This window comes from Mixophyes fleayi, chromosome 6, assembly GCF_038048845.1.
Source record: "Mixophyes fleayi isolate aMixFle1 chromosome 6, aMixFle1.hap1, whole genome shotgun sequence".
Classification (NCBI taxonomy): domain Eukaryota; kingdom Metazoa; phylum Chordata; class Amphibia; order Anura; family Limnodynastidae; genus Mixophyes; species Mixophyes fleayi.
In genome coordinates this window covers 2875967-2890181 of record NC_134407.1, presented here as the reverse complement: position 1 = coordinate 2890181, position 14215 = coordinate 2875967, and the positions used below count along the sequence as shown (strand labels likewise).

Below are 14215 nucleotides of genomic sequence, written 5' to 3'. Positions count from 1 at the left end.
TTGGGTGGCAGGAGACTATTACCCAGTTCTTAGGAGACCCTGCTATGGTGGGCCAGTTTCAGCCACCTTGAGCAGAAATTTGGGGGAAATCAGTTATCTGATTGGCGTGAGTGTCCTCTCCTCGCTGTAGAAGTTATTAGATTTTTCTCCCGTTTAAAGACCTCATAAGCTTCAGAATACAATTCAGGTTCACTTTCTTGTGAATCCGACTTTGGAATTCTCACAAGAAGATGAACTGCAGCATAACTCCGAATTTGAGGATCTGTCGGAGTTCAAGTCCTTCAAAGGGCAATGCATTGACAACCATGGTTATGGCAGTGCGTCAGGCCATAACATGTTAGATCATGAAGGACTGTCTAGTTCCTGAGTTTGCTTTATTTAAAAGGAAAAAGTCAGATCCTAATCCCAACATTCAGAACTGCTGAGGGAGGCTTATTCTAAACTGGATACATTCTAAATTCCACTGAGGTTTTAAGTAGTTTATCCTTTGCCGTCTGTCATGATTGCATGTCATGATTGCATGATTGCAAAGAACCTACTCCTACGGTGGACACACCTGTGGCCCGCCTATCCAAATAAACTATAATACCCATTATGAATGCTGCATCTTTCAATGATAGCACGACCCGGAAATGTGACTGTATTTTAAAGTCCATTTATGTGGCAGCATAGCGACAGGTCCATTTTATCTTCTACGTCGGTACATAAGGCCATAAAAAAAATGGACAAAACAAGTCATTGATGGTTTACAGTCTGACAGACCTAGGCGAGAGTTGTTGCCCTTGATTGAACATATTAAAGAGGCATCAGAGTACTTGGTAAGACAGCTCTGTATGCTGGTCTGGTTGGACAGAGGATCTCGGCCCTGGCAGTGGTTGTTAGATACACACTTTAGCTCAAAACCTGGGATGCGGATTTGGAGTCCAAAAAGACTCTGGAATCCCTGACCTTTGAGAGAATTGTGCTTTTTAGACAAGAACTGAACAAGATCATCTGTCAGGTCACAAAAGAAAATAGCTCTTTCATTCCAGTAAATGCACGCAGACCTAATGGAGCAATGTTTCAGTCCTTTACCTTTCCGCTTAAGCCTAAATGATCTGCTACTAGAGGTCAATTCTTTTTTCCACATGGAGGTCAGCAGATAGATAAGCAGGCATGGGCTTCCAAGCGCCCAGGTTCCACCCTCTGATAGACAAAATGCATGATGGGGCTCTATCCCACACAGTCCTGTTTGTAGTGGGAGCCTTCCTTCTGTTCTCCGACTAATGGAGAGCCTCCTCTTCAGATATGTGGGTAAGAGGCATTATAGAGAGGAGTTTTTTTATCTACTAACTAAATATATTACCTCACCATTCCCTGAGTGGGTATTTGCGTTGGTTTTCCTTTTTCCTTGGTATCATTTGCAAGTGTGGGTCTGCCAAACTCCCTTTTCCAGCTGCATTACCCTCAGGTTTACAGGCATACACATTCTTTAGCGCCTGCACATTTTTTGGGCTTTTTTGTATATAGAGAGGAGTTATAGCCTGGACCTCCAGGGGCCTCCAACCTGTCTTCCTGGGGGAAGGGCCATTCGGTCCTTGCTGTCATCAGGAATGATTGTTCTGGTCCTGGAAGAGCAGAGGACACAGGGATTTTATTGCAACATTTTTCTGGTTCAAAAACTGGACAAGCGCTATCGACTTATCTTGAAGATGAATTCCCTAAACACCAGTTTTCTGGTGGGAAGCTTCAAAATGGAGGGCCTGATTCATTAAGGAAAGTAAAGCAATAAAATGAGTAACTTTGCACCTTGGCAAAAGGATGTTGCATTGGAGGGGGATGTAAATTTAAAATGTGGGGACAGGTCCTACCCTATAGTTAGGGTAGGGCATGTCCAGATCAACTTTAAATTTCAGTATAAATATATAAAAAACAGCCAGTATTTATAACTTATATGCAAAATAATAAACTAATATGTACCCCTTGCATTGTAACATGGTTTTGTCCAAGAGAAAACTTACTCATTTTTTTTACTACCCATCAATACAACTACCCATCAATATTCTAAAGCTCAAAGTAAGGGCACAGTCCTTCTGAAAGGTAGGCTGTTTCGGATTTATTTGGACAACTCTGTGGCTGTGGCATATATAAATCATCAGAGGGGCACAAGGAGCCTCTTAGCAATGATAAAGACTTTCAGGATCCTGAGATGGGCAGAATAGTCTGTTATGGCAGTATCTTTGGTGTACATCCCAGGGAGGAATATTGGGAGATTTCCTTAGCAGACATGCCATTCTCCCAGGGAAATGGTCTCTCCACCCACAGGTTTTCCGTTGGATCGTGGAAAGGTGGGTTCAGCCGGAGTTCGATATGATGGACTCTTATCTAAACCACAATAGGCACTTCTCGAGGACCTTGGGCATTGTTGGCAGGCACCATGTTGTGCTGTAAAATTATCAGTAATACAGTAATAGAGAAATGGCTCCAGTGTTTCTAGTAGCTCTGGATTGGCTGAAAAGTTTGTGGTATGCTGACATACTAAAGATGAAGGTAGGCCCAGAAGGGAGGCTTCTGCTAAGGAAGGGCCTACTAACTCAGGGGCCATTTCTACACTAGGACCTGGCTTGTCTGGCTTTAACGGCGGTGGCTGTTGATTCTGAGGGCTAAAAATGTATGCAGGCCATGCTAAAAACTAGGAAGCCAGTTTCAGCTAAAAGCTATCCACACTGCATCCTTCAGGCAATCACGTTTTCTTTTATTCTTACAGGAAGGTCTGGGACTCAGTTCTCTTGAAGTATAGGTCTGTAGTTTCAGAGAAAGTTAGCCTTTATCCCAAGCATTCTTGCAGGGAGTTCTCCATGTGCGACCACTGTATGTTCCTGTGAGGATTCCCAATATAAGACCCCAGAGAGAGTGTAGTGAACGAAGTGGTTTTTAATAGACACCAGTTACACAGGTTTCAGGATGCAATACTGTAGGGTATGGCAGAAATAGTAAAAGAGCTCAGTAAACAACAGATGCAGAATGCAATGGTCTGCAGGACGAAGTAGTGGAGATGACAAACAAGGAGCGCCGGTCTGCGGAGCAAGGCACTGACGGTAACAGACACAGGATGCGATGATATTTAGGACTTTACCACAAGGTAGTGGAGACTGCTAGTAACAATCTGCAACTGGTTAGTTCTCTAACACTGGAGAGCTGAAAGCAGGTATTGGTGGTATTACTCTGCAGCAGGATAAAACTGAAACACAGCAGGTACAGAGTCACAGACAAGCCGAGTCAGGGGTCACAGGAAGAGGTGCAAAAACGGAAGGATGAGCAGAGGTCAATACCAGGAGATCACTCAGGATAGGACACAGGCACAGCAACACAGGTAAGGGCAATGGATGATCTGGCAAAGACTGTTGGGACAAGCAGGCTTTTATAGACCAGAGGCAGGTGTTAATCATCCTGGAGTAATGAGGCAACTCTGGAGCTGCAGAATGCAGATCGTGACAGATCCTCTGGCAGCGCCATGGGATCGTAATTTAGTCCTGTCAGCCTTGTAGCTTCCATCGTCTGAGCCTTTGGAGACAGCCAATCTCAAATTTCTTACTTGGAAGTTTCACTTGCTGGATGTAGTCAGATCTACTTGGACAGAACTTTTAATTTACAGAAGATGGCTTCTCTTCTGGCGCAGAAGAGGGGTTGGCCAGCAACAAAGCCGACTATCACCTAGTGGATTAGAATGGTTATTCATCAGACCCTACAAGGAAACGGGCTCTACAAGATCAGAGTGTTTCCTGGGCAACGCAACATAAAGCCTCAGCTAAGCAGCTATCTGATCCTCGCTCCATACTTTTTCCTTATTTAACCACTTTAATATATTTCTGTCCAAGTAGGCTAGCTTTGGACAAAAGGTTTTGTTGTGTTTCAGCATGCCCTCCCCTGTTCTAAGCAATGTATCGTCCTCATGGTAGCAGTGTCCCCAAATAGAAAGAGCTGAGAGGATTTTTGCACTTAACTTAAATGCATTTATCTACTTTCTTTTGAGGGACACTGCAGTCCCTGCCCTTAAGCTCAATGGTTCAGTATCTGGATATTTGTTATGGTGTTTGTTTGGCTCCTTGTTTTAATTCTTTTAGCCTAGCATGTGATAAACTGGAGATCTGTTGATGAGCAGCTATGGAGAGGAGGAACTTCAGACGATGCATAGTTGTTGACCCCTAAGTGCCCATATGCTGTGCCAGCCTCTATAGCCCATGGTAGCAATGTCCCCCAAAATTAATCTGAAAAGTGGATTTAACATAAATACAAAAATCCAGTGTATCCAAATTCACAATCTCTCAATTACCAGCTGCATATTTTCTCCAATTCTCCAGGGTATTATGCCCACATCAGTGACTTCATTCTTTTCTTTCATTGTTTATTTTCCATGACAAGTATGGTTACAAGGTGCATTGTGGGAAATAAAGCTACTCTGATAAGCTACAGGAATTATTTACCATCCTGGCATATTGCCTTTACTGATAATATTTTGAATTCTGGTGATAGGGTTGGAGGAAACCATAGTAGCTGAGAGCACCTCCGTCTTAAAATAGATATACAGAGGGTGTAAACGCTATATTGACAATCATTTATTCAGGTAGCAACTCAACAGTCTCCTTGAAATTAATTGTATCATGATATCAATATTACAATCATGAGATATACAATAGAAGTAATAAATGATTTTACTTCCATGCATAAGGCTGGTATACAACCAGTCTTGAATCTTTATGGGAATCTCAATGTAACTCTGCGGTATAGATTTGATCACACTACACTTCCAATACAATCTGCATATCGAGGAGACTGTGGCAAAATGTCTCTTCATCCACCAGAAACATTACAGACTCTCCTCATTCAAGGTTCATTGAAATTATTATCCAATTTATACATATATATATTTGATCAAAATGTGCACTGAGTACCTCATGTTTTAGTTCTATTAGAGAGTTTATTATAGAGTTTATATTACAGTTTAGCATATAACTGTCTTTAATTATTTATACATTTGATCTTAGTGCTTAAAGAGTGCTCCTGTATCTTGTGTTGTGTCTATGTGTAGAGATATGTGTGTTCAATATAATTATACATGCACTGGTTAGGTGAAGCATAATATAGTTATATGTTACCAATATAAACCTAAGCTCATTTCAATCTTGAATTGCAGTTAATTCAATCACTCCTGTCACATAGTGATTGGGATTTAATGGCGACAACCTGAATGTACAATCAGGATGTGAGAGACCCGTAATTGGTGGCTACTACATTATCTTTTATATTCTCTATCCCTATACAAATGTTTTGCCAATTTTTAGTGCTCATAATACAAATTATATTTATTCCTAATATGTTATAGTGAAACATGACAGTTGTGGGTAACACGTATGGCTCATTCATCTGGGTGTATATACATTCTGGGTGAAGAGGACAAGACATTGATTTCTGTGGTGCTGTGTATATATGTGTAGGGTTCTAATACTCCATAATACTTTACCTTACCGTCCTTTCCTTTTGGGTCTAATAGACGTTGGCCCTATAGCCAGCAGAGCTGCAGGTACATTTTTCATATCTGGAGGGTTTTTACCACTTCATGACCAGTTTTCGTATCTGCCAGTTTTCCCATTTTATATATTTTTTCAGGACAGATAGGTTTTTGTTGTAGCATATAGAAATATATACTATTTGACTTTATAGGCAATATATGAGAATTAATGACAACGATGGGGAATTACACTTTTCCTCGCTTCTTCCTCTTAGTTTTTTCACTGACTTCAGACTACTCAGAATCTTTACACCAAAATGTAACCAAGTATAGTGATACCAAGTAATAGTGATACCAAGTATAGTGATACCAAGTATAGTGATACCAAGTAATAGTACTTTATACAAGGTCTGACATAGTTATGGGGAATTTACTAGCGGACATGTGAGTTTTAAAAGTTTTGTTATTCCCTGATAATATGCTAATTTTGCATGAGGGTGCAACGTATCCATGTGCATAATGTTATGCTTGGAAGAAAGGGGTGTGGAAGCAATTTGGTGCGTTTTCGGGTGGTGTATTACACTCACATATAAGATGGTTTCATTATGCTAGGAAGGGAATGGGGGAGCATTTTATATGTATTTATATGTAGAATTATTTGTATTTTTAACTTTTTTTGTTTTTATATTACTTCTAATAAAGAGTTTGTTTGTTTTGATGATTCCATATGATTAATGTCTCCTGCACACTATTATTATATTTAGGGGAGAATAAATTAGACGCCATGTTCCTCAGAACATCGAGGCTGCCGGATTTTTACAAGAAATCTCCTCTGACTTTTCCTCGTACCCCACAGAGGTGCGGGGAAAAATCAGTGGAGAATCTACCGTAGTAACAGTAAGAATGCACAGCCGTGATGTGCTGAGGGTGTTCTCCCCCTTAGTATTATTTGGACCTAATAGTAGCTTATATAATCTCTAATAGTATTAGTGGCAAGTGAGATCCATTTATTTGGAACGCAAGTAATCAACGGGACAGGAACTGAGTCACTCCGTGCAGTGACATCATGGGTCCAACAATGGAAGCATGCAGAGGAGTGCGCAGCCGCCATTAAGTAGCAGCGTTAAATCCGTTGTCCCATAATTACAAAAAACATCATTAATAGTGAAGTGAATAATAATCTTTATTACAAAGAAATAGGGTGCACCTCCTGGCCGGTCCAGAAAGCTCTATATTTCTGTAATTTACCAACACCCTGATCCTGTTACACACGATTTTGTAGAACATTGACGTCAATGCAGACTAAGTAATTACATTTCTTTCTTTGTACTTTTAGAAAATACCCCAAACCTCTACTCCAGGAAAACCGCTGTCACAGGAAGATACAGGACATTTACTCGTATTACACTCCTAACTACTTAGAGGGAAGTGAGGTGTTAATAAGTGATTGCTGTAGAGTAGTATTATCTCCCAGAATCCTTTACACCGGCTGCCTGTGATCGACGTGTTATACTCTGTCCTGATTTCATGTGCCTGACTGCATTCAATTTCATCTTCAGAACATAATGTTTTATTTCATCTCTCACTTTAAGCTGTTCAATTAAATTGAATTATTAATGACTGTTGTTCCTGTACATTAAGAGTTATACATATCGGGCATTGGTTTTGGCGTTTATGCCCGTTTATCGGTACCACAAATGTTCACTTTGCACTAAATGGTTATTGCTTTGCTTGATTCACGACTGTATTAATAAATGTTCTATAGCAATGATGTTTCTCCGTAACATTGCAAGTTATTCATGTGCTTTTCTCTAATGTTCCATAGAACAAATTTAAAGTAACTTATTACAGTGAAACCAATTATGAAGAAAAAAGTTGGCACCGTTATGATTTGGGGCCACAGCTATTAAGCAGTATTTCCTACTAACTTACAGGCTGGTTGTCAGTGCAGCTTTAAAGTAAACACTGAGTACTTGTTCAAAGGCACATTGCTACCAAAAGAGTCGCCTCTTCTGTGCTTTTTAGAAACAGACTTTCTGTGGAGATTCACAGCAGCCTGTCTTATGCTAGAGAGAACAGTACTAATGACTCCAGTACAATGCAAAGTTCATCCTAGTGACTACCATACAATACAAAGAGCATCCTAGTGACCACTGTACAATAGAGAGCATCTTAGTGACCACTGTGCAATACAGAGAGCATTCCAGTGACCACCATATAATACAGAGAGCATTCCAGTGACCACCATATAATACAGAAAGCATTCCAGTGACCACTGTACAACACAGAGAGTATTCCAGTGACTCCCACATAAAACAGAGTGCATTCCAGTAACCGCCATACAATACAGAGAGCATCTTAGTGACCCCCATACAATACAGAGAGCATTCCAGTGACCCCCATATAATACAGAGAGCACTCCAGTGACTGCCATACAATACAGAGAACATCCTAGTGACCACTGTACAATACAGAGAACATCCTAGTGACCACTGTACAATACAGAGAACATATTAGTGACCACTGTACAATACAGAGAGCATTCTAAGTAAGTGTTTTCCTAGGTGGTAGAGCAGCTTTAATGTAACGATTGCACATTCCTACCTGCAACTTTTACCATATATATTGCTCTTTTATTTTTAGATTTCTTCTGTGGTCTTCATCTGTGTCTTTTTGTCATCGGGCGGAGTTATTCTCTTTCTGGAATACGTCACAAAGCCGCTCTCTGAGTACATCTATATCCAGTGCAGAGAGCATGCTTGTGTTGTATCCCAGGGCAACTACAAATCGCAGCTGATATAACAACGTGGCTAAAAAGCACAGAAGTAAGTATATAGATAAAAATAATATAGTAAAGGTTGCAGGAGAGCCTGTAACCTTTTAAGGTAATATAAATGGATTATTTTCACTTGGTTTTTCTATAAATGTTCAGTAAGATACATGGATATTTACATATCAACCATATAGTGGCCCCGTTATGATGGGTGTGTAAAATACTACACAGATTATAGCCATGTATAGTAAGTTTTGATGTCTGGAATACCGCAGACCGGGAATACAGTCATACTTTCCTCCCATCACACAAGCGAAGGGTTAAGCGACTGGGTTAGATTGTAGCCGACATATATCACTTTTATGACAGACATTCAATCTGCAATATTCAGCTGCACACATCTGCAGTGAGCTTTTCCATTTATGTACTGTGCCATAATGGGACACACATTATGTTGCATTTTTTATTACCGCAGGCCTTTTGCTTTATGTATACAAAATATATTTTTAACGTAATGGCCTTACAGATAAACCCATGTATGACATTTCAAGCCATAAACAATAGTTGTGACACTTCAGCTCTGAAATGTTCAAGCGAAAAGTGATAGGAAATGGGAATATTGCTGCGGTTTCATATTATAGGGAGCCTGTATGGACCCTGTACTCTCTCGTGTACAGTCCTTGGACAGCTTCATACAACTTCTGCTTATCAGCCTTTCCTGTAGAGTTCCCGCACCCCCCTCCCCAGTGCAACAATGTTGTGTAAATAGGGCCCCGAACTACAGCAGCGAATGCTGCCATTGGCTTCAGTGTATTCTGACCTATGGGGCTGCTAAATGTCCAGCTGTGGGAAGTTGATAGAGACTTTTTCAGAAAAGCTCATTGCTAGAATACAAGCAAAAGGTGCTCCCACAAAGTGTTAGTTTATGGGGTGTGCACACTTATGCAGACTGGGCATTGCAGGTTTTCTATTTTCACTACTTTTTCCTAAACATTCTTTAATTGTTTTGCACTTGACTTTTGTTGGTTACAAGGTCACAAGTGGAAAAAGGTCTGACATGATTTATCCTGATATCAGGCTGTGCATCACAAACACCTGTCATCTCAATAAGGGTTAGATATTCACTTTATCTCAAAATATACAATGATATGTATCGAAATTGTTACGAGCGGCAGGTAGCCGCCTCTCGTTCCTACCTGTGTCACTGCTGTTGTCATGACAACAGCCGGGATGTCACTTCTGGGAAACGCCTGGGACGCTGTTCAAGTCAGCGCTCATCCCGGCAGTGCTGACAGCCGGGCGCGTGCGCTCTAGCCCAAACACCTGTGGGGCTAATTAGTTAATTTATTAGTCCACTCCTGGGGGTCATTTACTCTCTCTCTCCTCTCCCTTGTGATTGGTTCCTTTCAGTATTTAAGGCAGGGAGGGCTTAGCCTCCCTGCCGGTTATAGTGTTTAATTCCCTGTGGATAGCTGACCTGCTGTGTGATGAGTTGCTGACTCCTGATAGATTTCCTGTTTTGATTTTGGCTTGTTTTGGACCTGCTTGAACTCTGATTGCCCTGACCTCTGCTTGTTATTTGGATATCCCTGCTTGCTGCCAGCCCTGACCTCTTGGCCTGTCTTTGACTTGCTTGCTTCAGACCCCTGACCTCGGCTTACGTCTGACCACCCGTTATCATCTGGTCTGCTCCCTCCACCCTGCCGCTGCGGTTTCGAAAATAAACTTGCACTACAATAGAGGTAAGACCTGGGGGCTTCCGAGTACCTGTGAGCACATCAAGCTCTACGGGAAAAGCCACTGCTATAGGCGAAGACCTCTGACGCTAGTTCTGTAACTTTATTACGAGGCCGGTCAGCCTAGCAGAAATAGTCAATGTGAGACTCGGTTGCAAGCAAAGGGCTTATAGCAGTAATGTTATGTATATGGAACAGTAATCCAGATAAATAAATATACTTGCTGGCTAAGAGTCACATGTAAAGAAATAATAGCTTGATTTTTCTATTAGCTGCAGTGGAAATTTAGAAGTGATGGTACAAAAATGTAATGGGAACGTAAGTGACTGGAATGTTATAGTGTTACAATGACAGCAATAGGAGAAGTAGCGGTATGACATACCCTGTATACCCCCCACTTCTATCACTGTGTGTGTGTGTGTATGTATATATATATATATATATATATATATATATATATATATATATATATATGACTGGATTGTGATAGTGTTACAATGACAGCAGTAGGAGAAGTGGCGATATGACATACCCTGTATACCCCCCCAATTCTACCACTGTGTGTGTGTGATATATATATATATATATATGTATATAATATATAAGTGACTGGATTGTGATAGTGTTGCAATGAAGGTTGGAATAGAAGTGGTGGTATGACATATCCCGTATACCCCCCACTTTATATATATATATATTATGTATGTGACTATATGTGACTGTTTTAGGATTTCCACAGTTGGCAGATCATGTTTTGTGTCTTCTCCTCTCACTGGGACTGATGCCAAGTGTGACGCCCCCCAGTTTGAGAAGCCTATCTGGCATGAAATAGCTTTACGGTTGCCCAGAAAGGGGGCACAGGCATATGTGCCTAAGCAGACTGGCGCAATTGTGGACCTTATGCCTGTCCACTCCAGGAGAGGCGGGAAGGGGGAGAGAAGGGGCGTTTTCGTGTTGGCCGAGTACAGTAAAGGCGCGTTCCTGAAAATGGGGCGTATGCAGACCTGCAGACACACATATATACTATTAGGAGGTGTATCTGTTACACCCTTGCTGATAGACGCATATGCTGGAGACGGCAGCTTACACGGCAGGAAATACAACATTTTTCTGTTCTCTTTTTTTTTTTTTTAAAGTAATTTATGTCCATTTTGAGACTAACTCTGCATCAGCCCCACTGTCTGTGCCCATTCCAACCGTACCGTACCACTATTAGCCAATGGCTGCTTTATTATCGGTGGCTACTAATGCTTCGTACCCACTTTCCCCACCACCAGCTACAATTGTTATTCTTCTACTTTATGTGTCAAGTTTTCCCCACACCTCTTAGATTGTAAGCTCATTAGGTCAGGGCCATCTTTACCTTCTGCTTCATATGATTGTAGATAATTTGTATTGTGATGCACTCAATGTACAGCGCAGCATAATATGTCGGTGCTTAAAGGATAAATAAAGGATAATAACAATCATTCACCATAGATAACTACAGTTATCTATGTGTAACCAGTTCTCAATGAATGACAATATTCTTGCTGTGACCAACAGAATGAATGGACTCATTAAATTGACAATGCAGCAGATATGATAGAGCATATGCTGATCAGTTCTGAATTATTTGAAACAGGACGCGTGAAAATGTAAACCTGGTGCTGTGAGAATTATGGATATAACCTTACTGCAGATGTGTGTTTACCCGCAGCTAACCAAATATGAAGGCAGCTTCCAGCGGGAATAGATAGAAGACCCCCTCCTATATTTCTACAATATATATATATATATATTTAGCTGTATGAATATTGTAAGACGTGCCTATTTTTAATCCTAATGACCTCTACCCATAAAAATGTTGTGTCTATGCCAGTGAATTACATATATGAAAGATGCAGTATCTAGTCATAGATACCACCAAGATGATTTATTGCAACCCCCACCCTAATTCAGGTATTGGTTATTGGCATCTGGAAACATTGTTTTCGGGGTGATAGGCAGAAAGTGCTTCCCTTAAGTGTTAAGATGAGAGTGTTTCATACTTTCAGAATGCCACATTTTACTGGATGGGAAACAGCAGCATTGTAAAGTCTCTGTGTTGCAGCTTCTGTGTTTTAGATACATCCTTACCTTAAAATGTTCGGTTTTGTTTGCAGGGGCATATTCTTCTGTGTTGCATTATATTCTGCGTGGAGCACAAACAGATCTGTGTTGCAGTTTTACGGTCCATTCCCTGATACACTTTTCCATAGAGACAAACAATGTTAAGCTGAGATATGCACTCATGGGACTGATACATCAAGGAACGCAAAGTGAACATAATTTTGTAAATTGCACGCACATACGCCCTTGTTCAAGTTCAAGAGGATCTCAAGAAACGTTTCTAGCGGGTACAAGTACTCTCTACCTATACGGCACTTGCCGTATACACATAGGGACAACACACCGCAAGATTCGCACTATGAATATTTTTATTTTTTTAACTATTTATTTTGAAAAATCTCAATGATATACAGATATGAATCAGCAAATTAGTACATTGAAGAAGTAGAAAAAACAAAACAAAACAGAAAACAAAGCTAAACATGAGTAATTAAAAATGTAACAGAAATTTTTTGAGTAATGGATATCCAGGACATCAACAGAATGCGATTGAGGAAACAGGTAAGTATACAATTATTATACCCTATTCATACTGCACCAAAAACCTGGGTTTTTGCAGAGGCACGCTGAAAAACCCGGGTCTTGGTGCAGTATGAATAGTCCAACCACAAAATCCCAGGTCTAAAATCCCAGGACTTAGACCCGGGATTTTGCGAGGGGTAATTCCCAGGTTGGACCCCGCTCGCCTGCAGTATGAATGGTGCAACCCATGTAATTCCTGGGTCTCACCATTCATACTGTAAAAAAAAAAAAAAATGGGGAAGTAAAAAAAAAAGATTTTAATTAATAAAAAATACATAACAAATGTTTACGTAACTTATTTTCAGCCAGCGGTGTCTCGGTGCGTTGCCGGCTGTCAGGGGGACCTCTGGGTACTAAAATGACGTCATTTCTAATGGACTAGAAATTACGTCATTTTAGTACCCAGAGGTCCCCCTGACAGCCGGCAACGCACCGGAGACACCGCTGAATGAAAATAAGTTAAGTAAACATTTGTTATGTATTTTTTTTAAATTAAAATCTTCATTTACACTTTTTTTTTTCTAAAACCCGGGTCGGGCAGGTGCAGTATGAACCCGCCCGACCCGGGAATCTTCTTATCTATACTGCCCTGTGCCCCGGCAATATCCCGGGTTAACAACCTGAGATATTGCCGGGGTGGCAGTATGAAAGTGGTATTACTCAGGATATTCAAACATCAAAAAAACATTTTATAATAGTATAGTGGTGGAATTTATCGTCCTTATCGTGAAGGTGGTATGTAATCTGTTCCATCTGTGCAATGAACCAAATATAGGATCGTAAGGCCGCCATAGTGGGGGATCAACTTGTTTCCATGACTTAGCTACTAGGCAGCACGCAGCAGCCAGGACATGGGAAGCCAATTTCGCAGACTGTCTATCATCATCAATCAGAGGATAACAGAAGAAAAGACCATGGGTCTTTCCGGACAGGGCGCAGAAGGAAGGAGGATATTTTAGGGCAGGTCCACCAGATATGTACGAAAAAACCCATCTGGCCACAACCCCGCCAACATAATGGAGAACCAGAAGGGAACATTTTAGTAAGTTTGTCAGGGGTGTAATACCATCTATAGTAGATTTTATATGCGTTTTCCTTAACTAAAGTGGAATAGAGCTGGTGGCAATCTGTTCCCTTATAGTTTCCCAGTAATCCTCCTCCAGGGGGGGCCCAGATCCCTCTCCCACTCCCTCTCATGCCTACCTCCCGGAGGTAGAATTACATCAAGAATAAGGCTGTAGATATAGGAAACCCTGTCCCTACCCAAAGGTGAAGAGAGACATAAAGTTTCAAAGGGGGAATCAAGGGAGGGGGAAGGAGTCCCCCCGAGGAGAGAGCTCACAAAGTGCCATAACTACTCATAGAATTTAGGATGGAGACTTGGAAATTTAGAGCGCAGATGATCCCAGGAGATAAAGGCACCATGAAATATTAGATCCCCTGCAAATCGAATACCTGCAGAGACCCAGGGACTAGAGAAGGCAGAGGAGAGCCCAGAAGGAAAGGCAGGGTTACCCCAAAGAGGTAGGACAGATAAAGAGGACA

The 14215-nt window shown here is 41.1% G+C and overlaps 2 protein-coding genes across 3 annotated transcripts in view; both read left to right on the top strand.

Annotated features, from left to right (window-relative positions):
• The window catches only part of CCDC172 (coiled-coil domain containing 172), a 43641-nt gene extending 36382 nt beyond the window's left edge, over positions 1–7259 (top strand). For both annotated transcript variants that reach the window (XM_075215600.1, XM_075215597.1), the window contains one exon: positions 6825–7259. In XM_075215600.1, the coding sequence (XP_075071701.1) occupies positions 6825–6902 (78 nt within the window). In that variant the 3' untranslated portion in view covers positions 6903–7259. The remainder of the gene's footprint in view (positions 1–6824) is intronic.
• A 178-nt stretch (positions 7260–7437) lies between these two features.
• LOC142160713 (pancreatic triacylglycerol lipase-like) overlaps positions 7438–14215 on the top strand; it is a 54288-nt gene continuing 47510 nt past the window's right edge. The window contains exon 1 of the mRNA XM_075215596.1: positions 7438–8313. The gene's annotated coding sequence lies outside the window, so the exon portion shown is untranslated. The remainder of the gene's footprint in view (positions 8314–14215) is intronic.